Source organism: Hydractinia symbiolongicarpus, chromosome 2 (genome assembly GCF_029227915.1).
Source record: "Hydractinia symbiolongicarpus strain clone_291-10 chromosome 2, HSymV2.1, whole genome shotgun sequence".
Classification (NCBI taxonomy): domain Eukaryota; kingdom Metazoa; phylum Cnidaria; class Hydrozoa; order Anthoathecata; family Hydractiniidae; genus Hydractinia; species Hydractinia symbiolongicarpus.
In genome coordinates, this window is record NC_079876.1 from 21,393,149 (window position 1) to 21,415,959 (window position 22,811).

Sequence of the window (22,811 nt, forward strand, 5' to 3'; positions counted from 1 at the left end):
ATCGTGAGCCACAGGTCCAACATGGCTCAGCTTCTCGTGGCTCGTCAACCAGTCTTACGGAAACATGAGCTTTTCGAGCTTACATTCCAACGACTTGCACCAACTGTCATAGCTTAGGCCGGGGGCAAGGAAATTTTTGATATCTAGAAATTTAAATCTCGAGGTAGTGAGGAACATCTAGTCTTTATCTTTTTTCGCCACCTTGATCTTATCGCCTTGCGCAATCTCTTCATCAAAATACCGCTTGATCAGGTTGATATCGTACTTGCCAGAATTAAACCCTATTACAGCTGCTTGATTCACCCACTCATCCCGGTTCTTTTTGGAGATCATGTCAAAGTCGTCAGGCTTCGGGTACATTTTCTCGACCTCTTTCACAATGAGGGCATGCCTCTTTTCCAGCTCCTCCACAAACTGCTTGACCAAAACCTTGGGATTCTCGTGCTCAATAAACGTCGGGCGACTATTCAAACTATCGCCAATACCAACACTTACCGGAACATGTCTCGAAAGGTATGTTAGATCGGAGGTTTGCTGGCATTTTAAAGGTGATAGGAGAGCTTCAAAATCAAATACCAGGTAGTGGGGATATGGTCTGAACTTCTTCTGAAAGTACCTCTTGATTTTGGGTGGTTTTTCACATTCCCAAGCTGTGACGAGGTTATAGCCCTTTTTCCGTATCATCCTTTCCTTGGACAGGGTTGCAGTGCAATGAGCCTTGTCCGATTTGGTTCTCCTGGACAGACAAGAGCATCCGTGCCACCTACAACCATTGTACTCGTAAACGGTCTTTGTGACAGGCTCATAGCCATCCACTTTCCACCCTTTTTTGACATCACGGATAACACGTTCACCACCATGACCGCATAAGGCATGATGGATATTCCGGTTTGCTTTGACATGTATTATATCCATTTTGATGCATCATAGCTATACCCCTCATCGTAAAGGACTTTCTCAGCCCTGCTCAGCATACGTTTGACCTTCCCTTTGCAGATAATCGTCGTCTTGACGCCCCCGCATTCGTTCCTTTTATGCCGCGTGAGGTGGTTGCTTTTGGTAAACAGTTGTTTGCATACCTCACATTCCCATTTCTGTTGGGCCAGCACGTCTAAATCCTTGATGTAGAAACAGTGCCCACCCAGCATATCTAGATTGATAGGGTCTAACCCCTCTTTGTGCTGCCTTTGCCCATAGACGAGTCGCCATGGTGCTTTATCAGAATTTGTCTTGGGTTCAAAGACCCTGATGTTGACCTTGAATCGATTTCCGCTATACTTGACAACGACCTGGAGCTTTTAGTTTTGTGGTAATCAGATACATCGCCCCTACCCTTGTAAGTATGACAGCCAAAGCTGTACACAACCTTAACGTGCATGCCCATGTGTGATGTAATTTTTTGGATAATCGCGTCCTTTAGAGGTTGGTTTAGATGCTTCTTGAAACGCCATGTTTTGATCCTATTTCCATCCTCCAACATCTGGATATCGTCCTTGGGGCCTTGATATTCAATATCCTCCACGTAGTCCTCCCTTGCCTCCTGTTCAATCTCGTTGTGAAGCGTTGTCCCTCCCGAAATGCAACGGTATCCTGCACACTCTGTAGTCGATCGGCAAGGGCGTCGCGGGTTGTTGCCACCGGTGCCGACACGGTGCTATATAGTTTGCTGATGGCATTCTTAAACCAACTCATCTTTATTATATACACTTTTCAACAAAGTCCGAAGATTTCATTCTGCCTAACTAACACAGTTATTCCCCTTTTTAAGGAATTCCCCTTTTTTGTATGATAGGGACTCAACACCGACTTGCGTATACAACACATGCGTTGATGATCAGTGGATTTTTGCTGATGATCAACGGTAATTTGTGCAATGAAGCGTGACGAAAAGTTGTGACGTCACAAGTGAAATTGTGTATGATATTTTTATGAGAGTTTGACCGTGATTTTTGAAAAAGTGTGTATGGAAGGACCCCCTAAACTAGCTACGATTCTAATCAACAAAGTTGGGGTGATCGAGATTGTAATTTCACGAAGGAGAATTAAAATACGCACCACGTAGATGTCAACAACCATATTCGTTCGTCAAATATCTTTAAAAATAATGTAACACACAGATGAAGACCAAACCCTGTTATTAATACGTTTCCCGAAAGAGATCAAATAGCTACGAATCATGAGCATCAAAATGTACACCATTCTAAGAAGATACGGATAATGACCGATAGTATACCAAAAGGTATTCGAGTGAAAGAATTTAATGAGCAAATAAAAAATGAAAATGTGAGATTTAAGATATTCCCAGGAACAAGTGTCGAAAACTTAAAATATTACGTACATATTTTATAGCTTTTATAAATAACTTTTTAGATCAGCAGGGGTATTCAATAGGCTTGGACTAGTTTGCGATGATAATAAATCTGATATTCCTGATGAATGTGTTGGGAGTCAAAACAGAAATGATCAAAATCCCACACATAATTCTCATCAAAGTTCTTTAGATGAAATATATAAATTACGAATTAAGTACCCTTCCAATCCTCTTTTAGGCTATTTAAACATTAATAGTCTCAAAAACAAAATAATTGATGCAAGAGACGATGACAAAACTTTCACCTGATTATTTTTTATTTTTTGAAACCAAACAAGATGAGAGTTTTCCAAACGAACAATTCTATATTGATAACTATGAAATTAGAACTAGAAAAGATAGGAACAAAAATGGAGGAGTGTCAATTGAATATGTTAAGAAGGGAATAGCCTGTAGACAAGTTAATGATTTGGGTATCACAAATAATGAAATCATTTGCTCAAGTTAAAGATAAGAAATAAAAAATGGACAGTTATCAGTATAAATACTGATAGCCTCATTATTCAACCTTAAACAACTTTTTTGAGGAATTAGAGATAGCCTTGAATAAAGCTCTTTCTAAAGTCGAAAACATAATAACTATGGGTGAAATAAATATCGATTGCCATAACTCGAACGATTTTGGATTCGAAATCTTAAATAATTTCTGTGATATTTTTAGTTTTGAAAATCTAGTCAAAAAGAAAACTTGTTTTGCTAGTCCTAACGGAACAGCTATAGATGTCATTCTTACAAATAGACCCAGATGTTTTCATCAGGATTGAGTGATCATCATCAAATGGTAACAACATTTTTAAAATCTCATTTAGCACGCTTAGCATCCAAGAAAATTGTTTACAGAAGTTACAAAAATTGTAATAAAGCCAAAGTGATGTTGAGAACGCAAATTTTATTTGTAATAATAAAGATCCTGAAATGAATTATGAAAACTTCATCAATGTTTTCACATCTATCGTAGAAAAACATGCCCTACAGAAGCATAAAACTCTACGTGGAAACGGGGCACCATTTAGGACAAAAGAGTTAAAAAAGTCAATATACACAAGGTCTAGGTTCAAAAATAAATACAATAAAAATCCTACTTCTGAAAACAAAATCACGTACAAGAAACAGAGAAACAAGTGTGTAAATTATCGCAAAAAGGTCATCAAAAACCATTTCAAAAAGGTAACATCAGGTTTCATTTTCAAAAAAATGTTGGGAAACTGTTAAGCTCTTGATATCAAATAAAAGTGGATAAGTAAAGGAGTTTAGTTACTGATAAAAAACAGCTAACCAAACTTTTCAACGACTACTACATCAATATTTTAGAAAATTCTTGTGGCATGAAACCAAATTCATTAAATTATAAGACTGTAAATGATAAGTGAAAAATGATTGAAGAAATTGTTGATAGTTTTGAAAATCATCCAAGTATCATTAAAATAAAGGAAATCAATGATTCTAACAATAATAAGAACTTTACATTCCAAGAAGTTGATGAAAATACAAAACTTTTCAATGATTTAAACACCAAAGTATCAACAGGTGAAGATACAATACCATCAAAGCTGACAAAATTAGCAAAAAGGCACCTAATAACGCCACTAACAGATGCTTTAAATAGTAGCATATTTTCAAACAAATTTCCAAGTAAAGCTAAGCGAGCTGCTGTAACGCCATTGGATAAGGGACGAAAAGATAAAACTAAAATATCAAACTACAGGCCTGTCAGTGTTTTAAATGTTTTTTTCCAAATTTTACGAAAGGGTTATGAAAGAACAAATAACCGCTTATATGGAATCAAAATTGTGGGTGCGATCTTGATGGATCTTTCATAAGCTTTTGACTGTGTACCACATGACTTAAGTCTCTTCAATTCATTCCATCTTATTTTACTGATAGAGAGCAAGCCACTCGAATAAATGGGATCTATAGTCTATTTCAAATTATCATATCTGGTGTACCACAAGGTTCTATTTTGGGACCTATCATATTCAATATATTTATCAATGATTTGTTTCTTTTTATAGAAAAAAATAAGCCACATAATTACTATTTAAGAATTAAACCAACAATGATTATTATTTATTTATTAACAATATATTTCGGATAAATTTATCCATTATCAGGTCTAAAAGCAAATTAAAACGGTTAAAAAACGGTATAAAATATTCACAATTCCTATATACATATATCATATGATATATAACATATCATAACTACATCAAACGATATGATGAAAGCTAAATTAAATTTTGATTACTAAATTTTGATTACTACATAATTACGCTGATGATAACACAATATCCAACTTCTCAAATTCTATTCCTAATTTGATAAATACTTTAAAAAACGAAGCTAAAACTGCCCGCTCCTGGTTAAAAGATAATAAAATGATTGCAAACCCTGAAAACTTTCACTCGATAAATCTGACAAAAAATAAGACAGATAATTTAGGTCTTAAATTTAACATAGGATATAATAAAACTATTGAAAGTGAAAATAACGTGAAATTACTAGGTGTGACTATAGACATAAATTAAATTTTCACAGACACGTTAGTGATTTGTGTCGCAAAGCATCAGCCCAACTAAATGTCTTATTTCGATTTAGAAGTTTCTTATCCTTTCAAGCAAAGTATATTTTAGTTTTATCTACTCAAATTTTAATTATTGTTCCCTTATATGGCATTTTTCTTCTTCTAAATCTTTATCTAAAGTCTAAATGATACAAAAGCGAGCATTAAGATTTCTTTATAGTGATACGGTAAGTACATAGGAAAATCTACTTAAAAATTCCAGCGAGAGTCACATGAATGTAAATCGCTTACGCTCATTGTGTATAGAAATCTATAAAATTATAAATAACAGCAGCCCTCTTTTTATTAAAGATATGTTTTGTTTCAATAATAACCGTAGGACAGTCAGAGAACAAAATACAAATAATTTGATAGTTTCAAGGAAAAGGACCGCGACTTTTGGAACTAATAGCTTATCAGCCCTGGGACCAAAGATTTGGAATAACCTACAATCACATTTGAAACATGTCTTAACCCTAAAGTTTTTAAAAGCATGATAAAAATGTGGGGCGGATCTAAATGTAACCTTGGAGGAAAGAATACGGAAGGAGAAACAACTTCATTAAATATGGCTTTTTTGCACCCTAATGAAGACGTTACACGCTAATCACGTGGTTCTCGACGAGTGGAACCACCTGATTTACGTGTATGGCCTTTATTAGACTGGAAACGGCCATACTACTGTCTTTGGATGCCTGCGCACGCAATTAGCCGTGTGCTAAGGGCATGGCAGTAAGGAAAATGACTTTGGACGTCGTAATCCATTGGAAATGAAGGGCTTAGACCGATGGCCACCTGTCTAGTCGAGTTGAACCACGTAGGAAAACGATTTGGACGTCATTGTCCATTGAGACTGGCATGGACCTAAAAGCTAGTGAACAAATTTTACTATATTTTGTGCATTTGTTACCACCTGGAATACCAAAATACTGTACAAGGTCTTTCTTTTTTTAATATTTCAATTTGCGGCAAAGTTTCATTCCTATTGACGCAATGGTTTGCGAGTTATTATTATTCAAATAAGAATCAGTTTTTCAATTTTCCTTTAGAAAACCCTCATTTTTCACTTTCGCACCCCCTATCTTGCCCAAATCAGATTTCGGTGGGCTTATAGGAGCAAAAACTACAAAAAATAGCTCTTCTTATTGTATAAAATTATCCTTATCAGAATGTACCTCCTTCTCTTTTCTGTTCTCCTAGACTGTACTGACAATTTTTCGAAAGATGAAACTTTAAATACCTTAATCGGACAAATTTTCGCGCGGAGAAATTTTCGCGGTTTTTGCGAATTTTGCCCAAATTCGCGAAATTAAATCCTCGCGAAATATTTGCAAACAGTCAAATCGCGAAATTAAATCCGTGCGAAATTTTTAGAAAGCCTGAATTCGCGAAATTAAATCCTCGCGAATTTTTTTTTAATTTGTACCATCGCGAAAATTAATACTCGTGAAATGTTTTGTTCTCGATTATTTTTTTCTATGTAAAACTTACAAAATTCGTAAAAAAATACGGTAAATAATATTATTTTATCTCTTTTGAAAAAAGTTTCGGATGTTGCTCCCTGCTGTTGGTTGTACTGTTTTTTTTAACGCATTTGCGTTTTTTTGCTCTGGCTGGTTCGGTACGGCCAACATTGTTCTCAAGAAACGAACCCATGATGACCTCATTCTTTGGTTGACAATATAATTCATCCACCATATCTTGATAGCGTCGAAGAAGCATGTGCCCCTTGATACTTCGAAACTGTTATTTCGCAGGCAATTTCAAGACCTCCTTGAAATAGAGGCAATCTTCTGTAGTGGGTGGCTGTCAGATTTGCCACAACCGTAGCCCCTCTATCCAAAAGATATTTGGTAGGGCGAGAAATTTCCCTTGGTAAATGACCAACTGTTTCATTATTATCGATGCGACATGTTTTGATCGCGAACATATCAAATATATTGTTTTTCTCAAAACGACATTCAAGCTCTTCATTTTCATAGGGATTCCAAACATCACGGTAAACGTGAAAGCCACGTACTGCCGATGAAAATACCAAGACCTTGTTCGTGTCCGCCATATTTCTGAAGTGTTGTTTAAACAAAGAAGGAATTCCATTGGAATTCGAATTTATCGTATGTACTAAACTATGACGTCAACAAGTGAAATTCCCCAACTTAAAAATGAAATTGAATAGCATTTTTTTATTTCTCAGCCGAAGGCTGAGATCTAAGATTATCGATAGAGGTAGAAGCATATACTTTTTGAGACAAAAAGGCAAAATTCTAGGCAATCATGTAGGAGTAAATACTTTGCCTAGAATTTTGCCTTTTTGTCTCAAAAAGTGACAATCATGTAGGAGTAAATCGTAGGCCGGCTGAGATGCTTCAGGCCTGCGTGGCTATTTCATAATTTTTTACTTTTTAGGCTGTACGCGGAAGAGGAGGAGGTATCACTTGGGGAATCGCCGAGTCAGTCGCAAAAGGATTAATAAAACGTCATCCCGAGATGAATCTCGATCATATTGATCTCAGCCATTCACACTGGGCACAAAGCTTGTTTCGAAGGATGGGCTTTGTTAAAAGATTCGGTACAACAGGGAAAGTCCCTATTCCTGAAGCAGTTCGAAAAGAGCTTGAAACTTCATATTTACATGGAATTGTCCGAAAGATCGAGGAAAACAATATCCCACCATCACTTGTTCTCAATCTGGATCAAACGCCTTCAAAATACGTACCCGTATCCAACAAAACGTTAGCACAAAAAGGATCAAAAACTGTTCCAATTAAAGGTTCGAGCGATAAAAGAATAATTACCGCGACCTTCACAATAACATTGGATGGTCAATTTTTGCCAATACAGTTGATATATGGAGGGAAAACACTACAAAGCCTCCCTAGAGTAAGCTTTCCATCGTCGTTTTTACTTAGTGCGAACCCCAAACATTATAGTAATGAAGAGGAATCAATTAGGCTGTTGAATGAAATAATTGTTCCGTACGTCAAGAAAGAGCGAGAGAGGCTGGGATTGGAGAAAGATCAGTCGGCTTTAATGATTATGGATGTCTTTAAAGGGCAAATGATCGGTCCTGTCTTGAAGGTATTGTCTGACAACCATGTATTGCTAGAGAGCCTGCCAATTTCACATACCTCTTCCAACCTCTTGACGTCCAAGGAGGCCCAAATGGCTATGTAAAACGCATGATGAAAAAGAAGTTTATCACCTGGTACGCAGATCAAATCACCCAAGCTATGGATAAAGGTCAAGAGCTCGAAACGATTAAAGTAGCACTAAAGCTTTCAATTGTCAAACCGTTACACGCGAAATGGCTTATTGAGATGTACAATGAAATGACGTCGGATGATGGGAAACAGGTGTGCTTGAAGGGTTGGCAGGTAGCAGGTATAAAGGATGCTGTAGCCAAGGGTATGTCCGGTTTACCAAGCCTTGATCCGTTTAACGACATCGACCCAATGTTAGACAAAGAACCTAATGTTCAAGCTGTCAATTCTTCTGGTTTGTCCACAGCTTCAAAATGCGTCAGTGATTACGGGAGCGAAGACGAAAGCGACGAAGAAGAATGGGTCGAAGAAAATGAAGAGGATGAAGATAGGAATTTTTTTGATGTTTTTGATGACGAAGATGATTTGTAAATAGATTTTGACATGTAACTCGGAAGAAAAAGCATGATTCTTGATACTGATGACAATAAATCATTTTCTTTCCTTTACAATTTTTACGATATTCAAATGTTTCGTGAAAATTTGTTTTAAGTTAAGACAGAATTCGCGAAATTAAATCCTCGCGTAATTTTTAGAAAGCCTGAATTCGCAAAATTAAATCCTCGCGAAATTTTTGAAAAGACTAAATTCGCGAAATTAAATCCTCGCGAAATACGATTTATTTGACCTCGCGAAATTAAATCCGCGCGAAAATTTGTCCGATTAAGGTATTGAAAATGTTCATTGCAATTAGTTGGGAAGAGAGTGTTTGTTTTGTTCAAATGGTGTAAACAACTTTCTAGCATTTTAGCATAACTACGCATAAAAAACTAGTATTTATGCGAAAATTATTAAATTAAGTTTGTGTTATTTTGTTTACAGAAGCAACCAATCACTAGGAGCAAAGACAAAAATGAAAAGCCACTTAAACCAAAAAACACGACACCCGAATAAACCGATAACGTAAAGTTGTAAGTCCATAACGCAGCGGCGTTAATAAGCACGCTGGCTATAGCATCTACAGCTTCGATTGAGGCGAGCACACTTCCGTATTGATGTGGTAATACTTGCTTCGTAATGAGCGATCGTAGTGTTGCAGTAGCGACAGATACTGCTAACCCGAAAATGTTAACCAAAAATACAACAGTGGGCGTCCGAGCCAGCCCAATAAGTAAAAAACAAGTGATTTGGCTGATTAACCCAAATATTATCAGGGTATAGTCATTAAAGTGAAAGCAACGATGGGACAATTGTGTAACGATAATAACACCAACTCCTCGAATACTACCTTGAACTGCGACATAATAACCAATCTCTTGTGCAGAAAAAACAAAAGGCTTATTCTTTAAATACAACGTTTCAACGATTAACTCTCCCACAAAAGCACATACTGAAAAGCCGAAGGCTAAGGTCAGTGGCACAACAACACTAATCCATCGAGGTTCCGTGAGCACTTCCACAATGCTCTTATAATGCGCAAACGGATTTAACAGGTGGGTGTACTTAATGTCATTAAAACTTGCATTCGCCGATTTGTTCTTTTCAATATTTTCAACAACAGCATCTGTCTCGCGTATGCTGTCGCCACCATGCAATAAACTCGTCCTACTCGACGTTCTTTCGGCCGCCGGTTGAACTACTTGATCCGGCAGGTAAATTAAAACGTACAAAAGAGTCAAGACGTCGATGCCGAATGTTAATGCAAATACCGAAATAAATCCCAGTTTTTCCAATAAATAACCTGATAACAAACCTGCTGGCACACCAGCAAAAAACACACTAGCCTCGACGAACGCCATCCTCATTGTTCGATGATTCGGACTATCAGACGTCACATCAGCGATATAAGCATAACATAATGCCACAACTCCTTGAAATTCTCCATACAAACAGGAGAGAAACGAGCCAAACAGCATGTAACCAACATGAGCCTCCATGAAATAAGCACTCCATAAATATACCAAGGCTCGGATACCATTTATAATAGGCACCAAAGTCATAGCGCGTTTCCTTCCAATGATATCCGTTATGGGTCCCCAAATAAGTACTGTAAAGACGGCTGGTACCAATGAAGTTGTAAGCAGGTAAAACCACCATTCCGTTGATTTCTAAAACACAAAAGGTAATTTAAACGATATTTATGGCATTATCATTCACTACGAAGTCATCATGACCTTGTTTCATAGGATTCTGCTGAGATAAGTAAGAAAGTTATTTTAGCTCGGTAAGCTTTCACAACGACGCACATAGTGTCGATTACTGATTTAACGCAATAATAATAATATGGATTTAGAACGACTACTTTGTCGATGACAAGGCTTACTATTGTGCAATAATAGTCTCGTCGGTTAGCCCGTCCTTTATATACCGTATTTTGTGTTTCCGCAGCACAGCTCTTTCCTTGTGCACAAAGAGACAGATTACGGGTATTATTAGAAACTAGTCGGTAGCCTATGGATAAAATGTTAATAAAAGTAAGAGTTGAAGCACATAGTTAATAGTTTTTATAAACACATTGTTTGTGAAGAGGCACTGTGACAGCACATGTCACAAAATTTCCATAAGATCATTTTTATAGACAACAAATTCTAATTTCTATTCTAACTTTTGATCCTATCATTATCTCCCCGACTAATGAAGAGCCAATGATGATTTTGATCATTGCTCGTCGCTGACAAAAAAATATCCTTAATAATTGTATTACCTACAACTATATGGTGTAGTTAAACACAATTAATTCTGATATCACAACCAAATCTCGGTATAGGTTACGGGAAATAGCAAAGCATGGTTTTCCTTTGTTACGTGGTGTCATTCGTAAAGAGTGAGCCAATGACATAAGTTTTTAGGACTTACGTACAGGGCACTTTAATTACACTCATAAGCGCAAGAAATGAACGCATAAAATTTAGTACTTATTACAAAAATACCAATGGGTTTGTTTACAAAAGAGAACAACCTCGATGTTGTTGATTTTGTTCTTACAGGTAGCTTAGCTACTATAGTTACATTTAGGATTACACTAGCATTTACTACTTAATACTCAGTAAAATAGGTCAAGTTTGAATATTAAACTTTTTCGCTATAGCTAGCTAGACTAAGCATGAAAGGACAAGGCTGAGCTTTTTAGCTGGGTTAAAAGTCAAAACTTAAAGAGGAAAATTACACATATTTGAGAACACCTGCAGGAAAATGCATTGTTCATCTATTACCCCATATGGCTAATATGGAAGATTTCTTCATAAAAAGCATCAGAAACTTTTTTCATGTGGATTACTTTTACATTAACAAAAATTAAAAATTTGAAGATAAACTTGCGATTTTGTCATTCATTAGTTTTCAAATTTCTCGCTAGAAATTTTTAAGGTTTAAAACCCATGTCTCACAGTAACTTTTTCGTTCTTATCCTAATGTTAATACATAAGCTATGCAAGATCTTTTGCAGGAAAAAAAAAACACATCAAGAGAAAAAGTTTGTTACTAAAATATTATAAATAATTTCAAACCGATTAGTCCCTGCAGTAATTTTGGTGTCAGCAGTATGAAAAACTATGCTAAAACTATAATAAGTAAAAGTCCTATTACTTCAGTAAAAATTGAAATAATGACTTGAAACTTAGTATTACATGTTTTTAGACCAGTTTGATGAAATGAACCCAAATTTTTTTTTACTACTATCATAGTTTCTGAGTTCTTAATTTTAGCCATTTTTGGAGACACCGATAAACTTTTTTTGACAGCATACCAATTTTGACAAGCCATGTGTACAGAAAACATTCTAAGTGATTCTCAGGCTTAAAAATAATTCAAACAGATAAAATGTGTCCCACGTTTGTCCAAAATACCTTATCCAGCTCAGAGAATGTGGGAATGTGTTTCTAAAGCACAATGCTAAATACATAATCTAAATTTTATGCCGTATAAATACAAAGTGGTTAGAAAGTTATTTTTTTGTCCACCTGGATCTGCAACACGTTTACTTTGCACTAATCGCCTAGTCTGGTGCCACTCACAATTAATTTTTGAATATCCACAGGAACTTTTTATGCAAAATGAAAAATGCTAAACAACTGTATTTGCTTTGCAGAAGTAACAATAGGCTTATCTTTATCATAAGTCCTGTGAATGTTGGTTTATGAAAAAGATATTCTTAATGCTATAAGCGCTCCACTGGATTTGTAACACATTATACTAAGTGTCCTCCATGTGAAACAGTTTACCTTTACTAAGTCTTAACCTGAAGACTTTAGGTCTTCCTACTTCAAGCGAATATTACTTCTGGCTATACTTTCCCAAATTTTGTTATTTCATAAAAGAAAACTGAAAATCTACAAAATTATTTATACATGCAGAAATTTATTTATGAAATATAGGTTTCAGTTTGTCGTGGCAACATGTTTACCAACATGCAATGTCTTGCATACCTAACTAGCTATATATATACTCAAGTCTTGAATGTTCGTCTATGGGAGGTCCAAATAACTACCTAGCTATTTTTATTTAAAATGACAGAATACCTTGAAAAATCTTTTGTGCAGCTAGCTACATTAAAGTAATATATTTAGCTCTTGTACTTTATCACTTAATTATTTAATAACAAATGTGCCCTGGAGTGCTGGCATGGTACTGGCTAGGTAGCTTAAAATCACAAAATAAATATTATCCAGATGTGGCCATCCCTCATCATTAGACATCGGAAAGGCGTTTTTGTTCTTTACTTCTCATTGTGGGGTACCTCAAATTCTTGTAAATCCATTGAAAAAAATTACTTAAGAATTCCTCTTCTTTCCCTTGCACTACTCATGGCATTTCTTTGCATGTCTTTACTTTCAAGCCACGATCCCTGAGCTTCCAACCCCGTCTCAGTCACAAGTTTCAGCGCTAGCCAAAATGACGGACAACGTCAAGGAACTCTGGGTAATTTTGAAAAATTGTGGTTCGCTTTATGATTTTCAGATATTTGCTGCTGATATCAGCATATTTTGGCCCTCGGGTGCCACACCTCCGTACATATAGGAGTTAATTATCTTTAATATGTTCTACATTACACAACCAACACACACGATCCTTTTGTGATAGATGGATAACTATTATATATGGGCAAAAAATAGAGCAATATATGGAATTCAATCTCAATTCTTGTAGTAAACTATTTTACAATATACCAGAATAAATAAAATAAATATATATACAGATTTACACACACTGTTTTAAGAAAACACGGGAAGAAAAAAATTTCGTGATAAAAATCTGGTAAATACATTATACAAACTAGCTACATATATATGAACTATAAATTGGTATATACAGCAGTTCAGTGGCACAGTTTCAGTGGTACAGTTTCAGTGGCACAGTTTCAACAGCACAGTTTCAGTGGTACATTTTACACAATTCAATCAATACTTTAAAACAAATTCGAGGTTCCAAGTAGTTCGATATTTCATCAATTTTGTGATTAAGGGGCTGATCACATAGAGCAAACCAGCCTTGTTAGGGCTGACTCACTTAGTTGAGATATTGTCTGTTACAGATTTGTAAAAATGGCAAAGGACAATTTTTAAAATCCTCTGTCTGAAATAATTGAAAGACACATTGCCAAGGTAGGTCAGTTTATAATAATATTTTTTACTTTTATTTCTTAGTTTTAAATTTATGTATTTTAATCTAGTTTCAACACTAACACTTATACAGCGTTTGAACAAAATATTGCTTAGAGAAGCTTATAATATATTCATCTTTTAGGTCTTGATTTTAAAAATGTCAGAGGCCAAGGGTATGATGGTGCAGGTCCTACGGCAGGAAATGAAAAGGGAGTGGCTGCAAGAATTGCAAGAAAAATATCCAGCTGCAGTTTATGTTCTTTACTTTTCACCTAAACTAAATTTGTACATCGTTAAGATGACAAAAATTGCTTCCATTCGTAAATGTTTCAGCACTGTCGCTGCAAATCTGACTTCTTTGGTAACTCACCCAGGTGTCCTCAAGACCATGTTCAGTAGTGCTGATTTGGCTGATTCATTATGCCCAGTGTCTCAAGTTACTCTTTCACTCTCAAAGTTCCTTAAACCTTAAATTAGCACCTTATATTATTTTTTAACCTTGTTTTTTATTAAAATGTAGATGGGTAAAATTTGATGAGCTTAATCGAATGATGCAATCATACAAAACTACTTATGAAGCAATATCTAAGATTGCAAATTCATGACCTTCTGACCGGGAGAATACACGACAGGACACAAATACACTTGTGATGGCAGCTGGATTCAGAACGAACATGGAAACATTTTCTTTTATTGTCAACTTGTGGTAAAAAAAGATTTTTTCATAAGTTTCAGCCATTGGGGTAAGTCTGCAGGATATGTAAAATATTTATGTAAAATATTTACTTTTGAGGCTTTTTGAGGCTTTTTTTACACCGGTCTATGAAAAATTTTGATAAAAATATCAAATGACTCTAAAACACCACATATATTTGTGTCTTCTGTCTTTTGCAGAATAAGGAAAAGTCACTAAGATAGAAAATCCCTCCAGCAGCTTCTAAAAATATAGATCCAAAGGTTATTTGAAAGCTAACATGCCAAAAATGATCCTGTTAATTTCAGCACTAACAAAGCATACTGTATTTACTCTCTTTTCAATTTCCAAAATAAAAGCAGGTTTAGCAGAAATCAGGAAAATCAGGGAAATATTACAGGACACTAGTCGTTAACCCGTGGAAAAAACCATGGGGTCGCCCATTTTTAAATTAAACGCTATTCTGTGTGCCCGTTGCGGGACACTTTTCGTGCAGACAGATAATAATACGGCTATTTTTATAGAGATAAGCTGGGGAACCCTGTGCCGAAACGCTGGGTTAAGCCACAAGTAACTGTGTTACCGGCGTTGAAGGCCACGTTGAGCACCATAACTGTGCCGTAAATCCTGGTGGAGCGCTTTTGAACAAAACAATCGGTCAATATTATTTTATTTTATGGAATAAGTTTCCATGAAAGTTAAAAAAAAATTAATTGTGACGCCGGGCTGAGCGATTAATACAGGTAAACCGTGCCATACATCTATATAGGCGTGATACCTTTTTATGGCAACTTCAGTTTAAATAAAAACACAGAAACAGTCTCTTTTTAACACTTGGTTAAGTACTTTGTGCAGGTAAACTGTGTCGCACATGCTTATAGGTATAATACCCTTTTCCAAAAAGACTTAATTGCAACTTCAGTTTAAATAAAACACAGGAAACAGCCTGTCGTTAACTTGTCTGGCTAAAACAATCGCTCAGACATTTTATTTTACAGAAATAGTTGTCAGGAAAATAATAAAAGGTATAGCTACCTAACTGCATTTAGCATAAAAATTATTGCTTAAGATTATTGTTGTAGCCAAACTGCATTTGGCTACTTTCACTTTTTAGGAAGAGGTTGCTAAAGAGCTAGATAGATGGTCGCAACCGCAAAGTTAAAATAAATAATATTGGCTAGGATAAAAGCTCTTATATTAAACTGAATAACACCCGTAAAAGAATAGGAATAAATAGGGCTAGGTAGATGGTTTTCAGATGTTCCCTCGAAATCTATGTCTTTAACCAAAATCTTAAAACTGGTGGTTTAAGATTTGTATGTGGCTAAAAAATATATTTACCTTAACATGTGAAAACATACAGACACGAATATTACAAAATAAAAAGCCTTTGAAGATAAAAAAGGTCAACGAGAAACCTTACAAACCTAGCACTGAACACACCACTTCCAGAATCAAATTGGCCTTTGTTCCTTTGTCGCATGTCGTAGCCAAAAAAATCTCAGATTGCTTTTTTAAAAAATGGGGCGTTGCAACTAGCTGCTACATGCGGGCAATCAAAACAAAGTCGGTAAAAATATATCCCATTCGGTGCAGATATAAAAATTTTGTGTTTCCGTAACTGGACACGTGTTTCACAGACAGACAGACAAAATACAGTTATTATCAAAGAGATGGGCATTATTTAAAGTTTAGTATTATTTGTTTAGTATTAATATGAGTTTAGTAATATTTGCAACAATAGGCAACAAAAGTCTTGAAAAGGAAGGATAAAAAGCATAAAGACGTTTACCACAAATCTCTATGCTATCAACAAGTCAACTTTTACATCTTTTAATTAAAACTTAATATGTATGCATTTAAAATTGTTATAAGAGCCAACTCACTATTTTGCGTTGGAAAAATTGGAGAATGTAGGTACCAACTTCATAGAAATATACACATGTGGAATTATTGGAAATCTTTTTTAAAATGGCAAAACAGGAAGGATTACCAGAGACGTTACCTAGTAAACAAAGAAGCTAGCTAGCTATCTCAAAACATATATCATGATTTTTTACCAGAGTAGACGACCAAGCCCACCTTCTTGCATAAAACATTCTGGAGTTCCAACCATCAAGAGGAACGATAACCGTTTTGGGCAAGTAATTTTGTCTTTTAGACCTAAAACTCGGAGACAATACTTCCCAGGAAGACATGAATATGGGTTTCTTACAATCTGAGTTCCCATTGGCTGATAATAAAAAGCATTTCTATTGACTTTAAGGCTATGGGCTGTTTCTATCTCTTTACCTATATATATCATTCATGGTGATTTTAAAGTTTCTGTCTTTTGGCAACGCAAATCAATACACAAGTTCACAGTTATTATATGTAGTAATACACGTAGTAGTGGTTTCAAAAGACAATGCTGCGGGCTATGAGAAAAATCTGCGCGGAAATGGAAGAAAACAACAACAAACACGTTTGCCAGCCCACAGCAGTGGGTATTTTTGGTAAAAAGGTCGTTTTCAGTTTTAATATTAAGTTATGTATTCTAAATTGGTTTTAAGATGATTAGTATGGTGCAACTAGTTGTACAGATAACTTGGATAAAATAAGTGTATGTTATTTTTACTTAACTGTGAAAAGGTGTAACACACTTAAACCAATTTCAAATCGATGTTCATACAATCATCATCATCAGCATTCTCGGCTTAACGTACGTTTTCCATTCTAACATGGGTTTGACGGGGTATATTAATGACCCTCTTCCAATCTGATCTAGAGTGTGTTAGGTCTAAACTCAACTTCCTCGATATCAAGTCTTTCTTTATAACCTCCTGCCAAGTCTTTCTCGGTCTGCCCCTGGGCTTTGGAATTACATACAGACTTAAATCGTTCAAAATATTGTTCGATCCATCAAATGCGAAGACACTACATTGATTAGGCATGGTACATTTGCATTGTTTTCCTGATACTGTATATATATATACTGTAAAAAAAGCTTTTCACAATGGTCAGGATGCTCCAGCCCATGACTACAAATATTGTTAAATCTATGGGGACACAGGACAAATTTTCCAGGCGATTAACAAATCAATTTTATTACAATCAGCTAAAATATTTATCGTGTCACCACATACGGCCAATAAACATGCCATAATATACAAGATGTCATCCTTGTTGTGATGGAAACATTAAAAAAATGTTACATTACTGTAGGAAAATTTATCACCATCTAAACTGGGACATTTCTAGATTACCCAGATTTTTGTGTTTTCCAGGCACGTTACGACCCCTGGCAAATAAACAAACAAGCAGGCAAGCAAGCAAACAAACAAACAAAAAGAGACTGCCCACCTTTTGCAATTCTATTGAAGGCTCGCCCAATTTTTCGCAATAAGTTTTATTGAAGTCATTTTGCTGCAGGCAAAGTTTGTGTAGAACCAGCTGCGGAAGGATGGTGTAGTTGATTGTAAAAATAACTGTGTAGAAAAGAATGAGTGGTTCACTTGATATACCACAACCAGATTTCATGTTAATAATTATCCTAAAATAATGCAGAAGAAAAAAATGATAAATGCTTTTAGGCGGACGTCACAAATACTTGGTGTTAGAGTCACACGACCGACACTATTTTTTGATCAAAATTTTTGACAAACTGGGTTGGAAAAGCTAAAATGACAAAAAAATATGTGCTTCGCTTTAAAATGCGAAAAAGGTTCCTGGGAACTAGTTGAAAACGGCGCGCGGAAACTCCATTTAAACGAGGTGTCCGAGTTATCATTAAATATCGGAGGTTTAATGCCGCACGTTGATGGCTGGATGGTTGGATTCAATTTTTCGAATTTTTGAGTTATCACTCGCTGACCGACCGACTCTATTTTTTTCATATTTGTGACGTCCGCCTTACCACTCACTATGGGTATATCTTAGCGCACAGGTTTTGAAAAAATTTGGTCATGTTTCTCTAAGTCTAACAACATTGGTTATGGTTCCTTCTGGCTACCTTAGTTACTCCTACAGTTACCCCTCAGCACTTCGACACTGAACAGACACCAGATCTAGCTGCTGCGGTCGTTAATGAGGAAACCAGAAGAAGATGCCGTTGATCCCGTTGCCCAGCCTGTCGTAAACCCCATGCAACCCATGATTTTAGTCAGCCCTGTATCCACTGTTAGATGGTTAGATAGAGAGAGAGAGATAGGGAAATGTTCCTAATGTTCTAGCGCAACGCACATCTCGTGCACGCGCACACATCACAGCAAGTCCTCATTATCCAGCACCATGCAGTGCTAAGCCATATATATCCAGTACCATGCAGTGCTTAGCCATATATATCCAGTACCATGCAGTGCCTAGTAGTCCCTATAGAGTGATGACGTCATCAAATCATACAAAAATGAGTAAAATTTTAGCGCATTATGTAGAGGGAATTCCCTGACGTCATCAACAATCAACGGGTGCGCAGTAAAGACTAAACTACGTTGTAAGATAATACTACTAATAAATGTGCATCAACTGTCAATCAAAATTTGATATATTTGGAAGTGCAGCAGTCATGACCTTCCTGGCTGGCATCGGTCTCTCCATACCACTAATGGCCTTTGTATTAGTACAAGAATCAGAGAAGAATGAACGGATGGGACATTTGAGGCTTTTGAGGATTCAGGACCTAGAGGATCGTCTTGATGCCTTAGAATGATAAGATAAATGGAACAATGTAAGGACTGTGAAAGGGTAATTGATGTGTACGACAGGTGCACCTGTGGTCGGAGGTTCGAAGTAAATGGTAAATTGTTGTGCTGGTACTGTCATCATGAATATATCACATATAATGGGGGTGGCTGTGTATGTACAATGACATGCAATTTTCTGAAGTCGTTTGAAATACAATAAACAAGATGCTACAATTTGAGAATGGGCTTGTCAACCCAAAACTATTCTACTCATTTGCTGCTACCTTTACGGACATCAACGATATCAACATGGACTATCTAACAGTGTCGGATCCCATCCTTGCCAACGGAAGTAAGGATAATCGGTACGCTATAGGTTATGGAGTTAGTCGGTACAACGCCAATGCTGTACCGGCAATGAGTCTTGATTTTGAAGAGTACCCTGATTGGGTTGCGAAGTATCGTCAAATCTGGTCCAAGATCGAAAAGTTGATATCTGAGCAATTGACGACAGAGTCTGTGAAAAAGGACCGTTATTTGAACGCTAAACTCAAATACTATAAAGATGCAATCACGACCAAATTCCACGGGATGCCAGTACCCTATGATGACCCATGCCAAGCCAGTGCCATCCTGGCTATTTCATCGGTGTATATACAAGGTAAAAACTAATACCCTCAGGTACATAATACAGAATGTCGATATAAGGACTTCAAAAAAGAATGGTTGCTGAGTGAGGATTAAAGAACCATACATTTTATAGGCCTACGAGATCTATAAAATATATAAAATTAAGGCTTATATTCAGGTGGGGACTCTAGGTACCGCTTACATACTGTACAGAAGTTTTTTTAAAACATCATTTCTTCCCTCTTCCCGGCCCTTAGCAACTAACTGGGCACGCTCCTGTTCATTGATAGCGTTAACGATCTGTTTAACACGTTGACGTATCTGTTCCTTTAGCAGCATGTACTTATTATATTCCTGTGTGATCAGGGTGAACTCATAGTCGCTGACTACTCAGTTCTCAATGGCTTTTAAGATAAGACCAATAATAGAATTCAGCTTTGTCTCCGGAAGTAGTCTTATAGGCTCATGCTTTTTGGAATTCACACCCAGCCTTTTCTCGGCGTTCCGCAGACCGGCTTGCCCTATTCCGACGGCGATGGTGATCCCGCCCATGGCAAAAGCCAAGGGTACTTCTAAGCCAGAGACTATGGCTCCTATGCCAAGCCCTAACGTGATAACGCTTATACCTAACAGACCATGGTGCGTATACCTAACCCAGGTCTCATGCATTTTAAACCTCTTTGCGAGTCTGTTCCGCTCCTTAATCTCATCCCGCAGATACTTTTCAATATCCTCAATCTTTTTGAGCCTATAGACCTTGCTTTCCTCCAGCATATCAGCACTTTGTGCCGGCGCACTCGGTAAATTCGGGTACAGCTTGGCTATATCGCTCATTTATTCTATCAGCAAATGCATTGTGAGGCCGGTGAACGAAACGTTCTTCTCATGGTGGTATTCATCCGTTAACATGAACTCGAGACGGTCCGTGGAGCCCTTCAGGGGAAGGTAGATTGGGGTATCAAAAGTCCAAGTCAGCATATCCCCCCAGGCGTTTAGTTCTTTTGTGGCAAGCAAAGCCAGAATTTTAGACTTTTTACCATCAAGTAGGCATTCGTTTTCATCCAACTAAGGGCAAACGAGTCTCAATCTATGGTAAACACCAGTCCTATAGTATGCGTGGTAATCACCCTTCATATAGTATTTTTTTGCGGAATCGTGGGGTAGGCCCCGGAGCTCTTGGTGTTGTCGGTACATCACCACCGAGTACCCGTCACTGACACGGAGCCTGTAGAGTCCATTTTTCAGGACAAAAAGCTTAATCTTATCCTCTGTTTGACTGCTCACAATGGACGCCCAATCCCCTATTCTGTACAAACCATTCAGAATCTCAATTTGAGTAACCCTCTGATCGGGCCTCACTTTACGCATAGTAAACTCATTGTTGCTGCACATACTTATCGATTTCAAGGCAATTCTATCCTGCCCCAGGTAGTCCTCAAATATAGTAGGCTTTTCGATATCAGTTGCTTCATCTTTGTTTTAAAACATAGATGAACATATACTCGTACAACCCCAAGGCAAAGTACAAAAGTAACAGGGGAGAATGGCCACTTGGTGTAACCAACTTAGAGCACCAGGGGCTTTACGTGTCTACAGACTTGCACATCGAGGTGGTATTCCTCGAGTTTACCAAGTATGCCATAAAAATACCCACCAATTTGCTCAATGACCCTGTTAGAGTGGGTTGGACAGGGCAAGCCTTGGACTACTGGAATATCCAGGTAAACGACGCCACCCACTTTGCAACCACGGCATTAGGCATCTCTGTTAAGCATCTGACGTACCCCTTGTCAACTCCATTTTTAAATTCCATATCTATTACCATATGCGTCGTATATTGGCAAGGATGAAGTTGTCCATGCCGTATGACGATGAGTTCTCACAGTATAAAACCCCTACTCAACCTCTGGATACGCACAGGTCTGTAGGGAATATGGTGCAGATCCCAATAGCCTGTACAAATTCAAGGCTGTCATGTCGTCGTTGACGAATGGCCGTTGGTGGCCGCAAGTTGATGGGGATTGCCCAAGTTTATCATTCCAACAAGTCAGGGTTTGACATCGGAGGGTCTAACCAAGCTGAGCGAGAGTATCCGGGTTTACGTGGTCTTGTTGCTGGGGTCGCAAGCAGGTGCCAAGGCATCTCTAGTTAGATCTAGTGCAGATAACTACACAGCGGTTGAGGCTATGGTACAACGTCAAGAAAATGTGGGACATGACATCACGGAATTCCAGAAGGTGTTGCAATATGCCCGAACTCCAGTCAATTTTGCCATCATGCCCAGCGTGCATATGCTACCTTCTGATATGAACCTGTACATAGGCAAGATTGTAGGGTATAACAACAATATTTTGATTGCACTCGCCAATGTAAATGTTGGTGTCTAAGTTGATGTAAATAACAAGCCTATTGTGAGGCATGCAGCAGCCGCACACCCTAGGCATACTATCAAATCACATGTACATACTACAACCCCCAGGCATATTACCAAAACACCTGTACATACTACACCTCCTAAGCATGCTACACCTATTACACCTCCCATACATATTCCCGATCATACTATACAGGCAACGGCGGCAGCGATTGCCGTGTACAGATGCTTGGCTGCGTATTCGACAACGGTTGCCGCTACCCTCAAAAAGAACGAGACTATGGTACCCATAATCCTGAGTAATGCAGCACCTGCCTTACCTGCCAAATACTTCAGGATTTTACCCAATCGTTCCAGCTGCTTCTCTACAAACCCCTTCCCTGCAGCACCTCCAGCGGCACCTCCCCCTGTAGCTGCAAGTACGATGGTGCTTATTAATAGACCAATAGCAGAGACTATACTGGCTATGGTTATACCCTGCTCTTTGTAGAGGATCTTTAGCTTCTCCAGCAAAGACGTGTCATCTCCGGCAATTTTCATCAACGTTTCCTTGATATTCTTCAGCTGGCTGCAGATATCAGAGGAAAGTAAACTATGGGCATTTTGCGTGTCCTCTTTTAAATCGTTCCATTTTTCAATTTTTTCCTCAAGCTTTGCTATTTCCCTCTCAAGATTAGCCCTTTGTCCTTCGTCTACCCCGACTTTCTGCTTCTCGAGGTCT

General features: G+C 37.4%; 1 protein-coding gene across 1 annotated transcript; it reads right to left on the minus strand.

Annotated features, from left to right (window-relative positions):
* Positions 1–6,383: 6,383 nt before the first annotated feature.
* Positions 6,384–18,883, minus strand: LOC130630173 (proton-coupled folate transporter-like). The gene is made up of 2 exons (XM_057443565.1): positions 17,768–18,883; positions 6,384–10,239 (listed from the first exon to the last, which is right to left on the minus strand). Exons 1-2 carry the CDS (start codon positions 17,942–17,944, stop codon positions 8,983–8,985), a joined length of 1,434 nt encoding a protein of 477 aa, XP_057299548.1. The 5' UTR covers positions 17,945–18,883; the 3' UTR covers positions 6,384–8,982.
* Between the last annotated feature and the right edge of the window lie 3,928 nt (positions 18,884–22,811).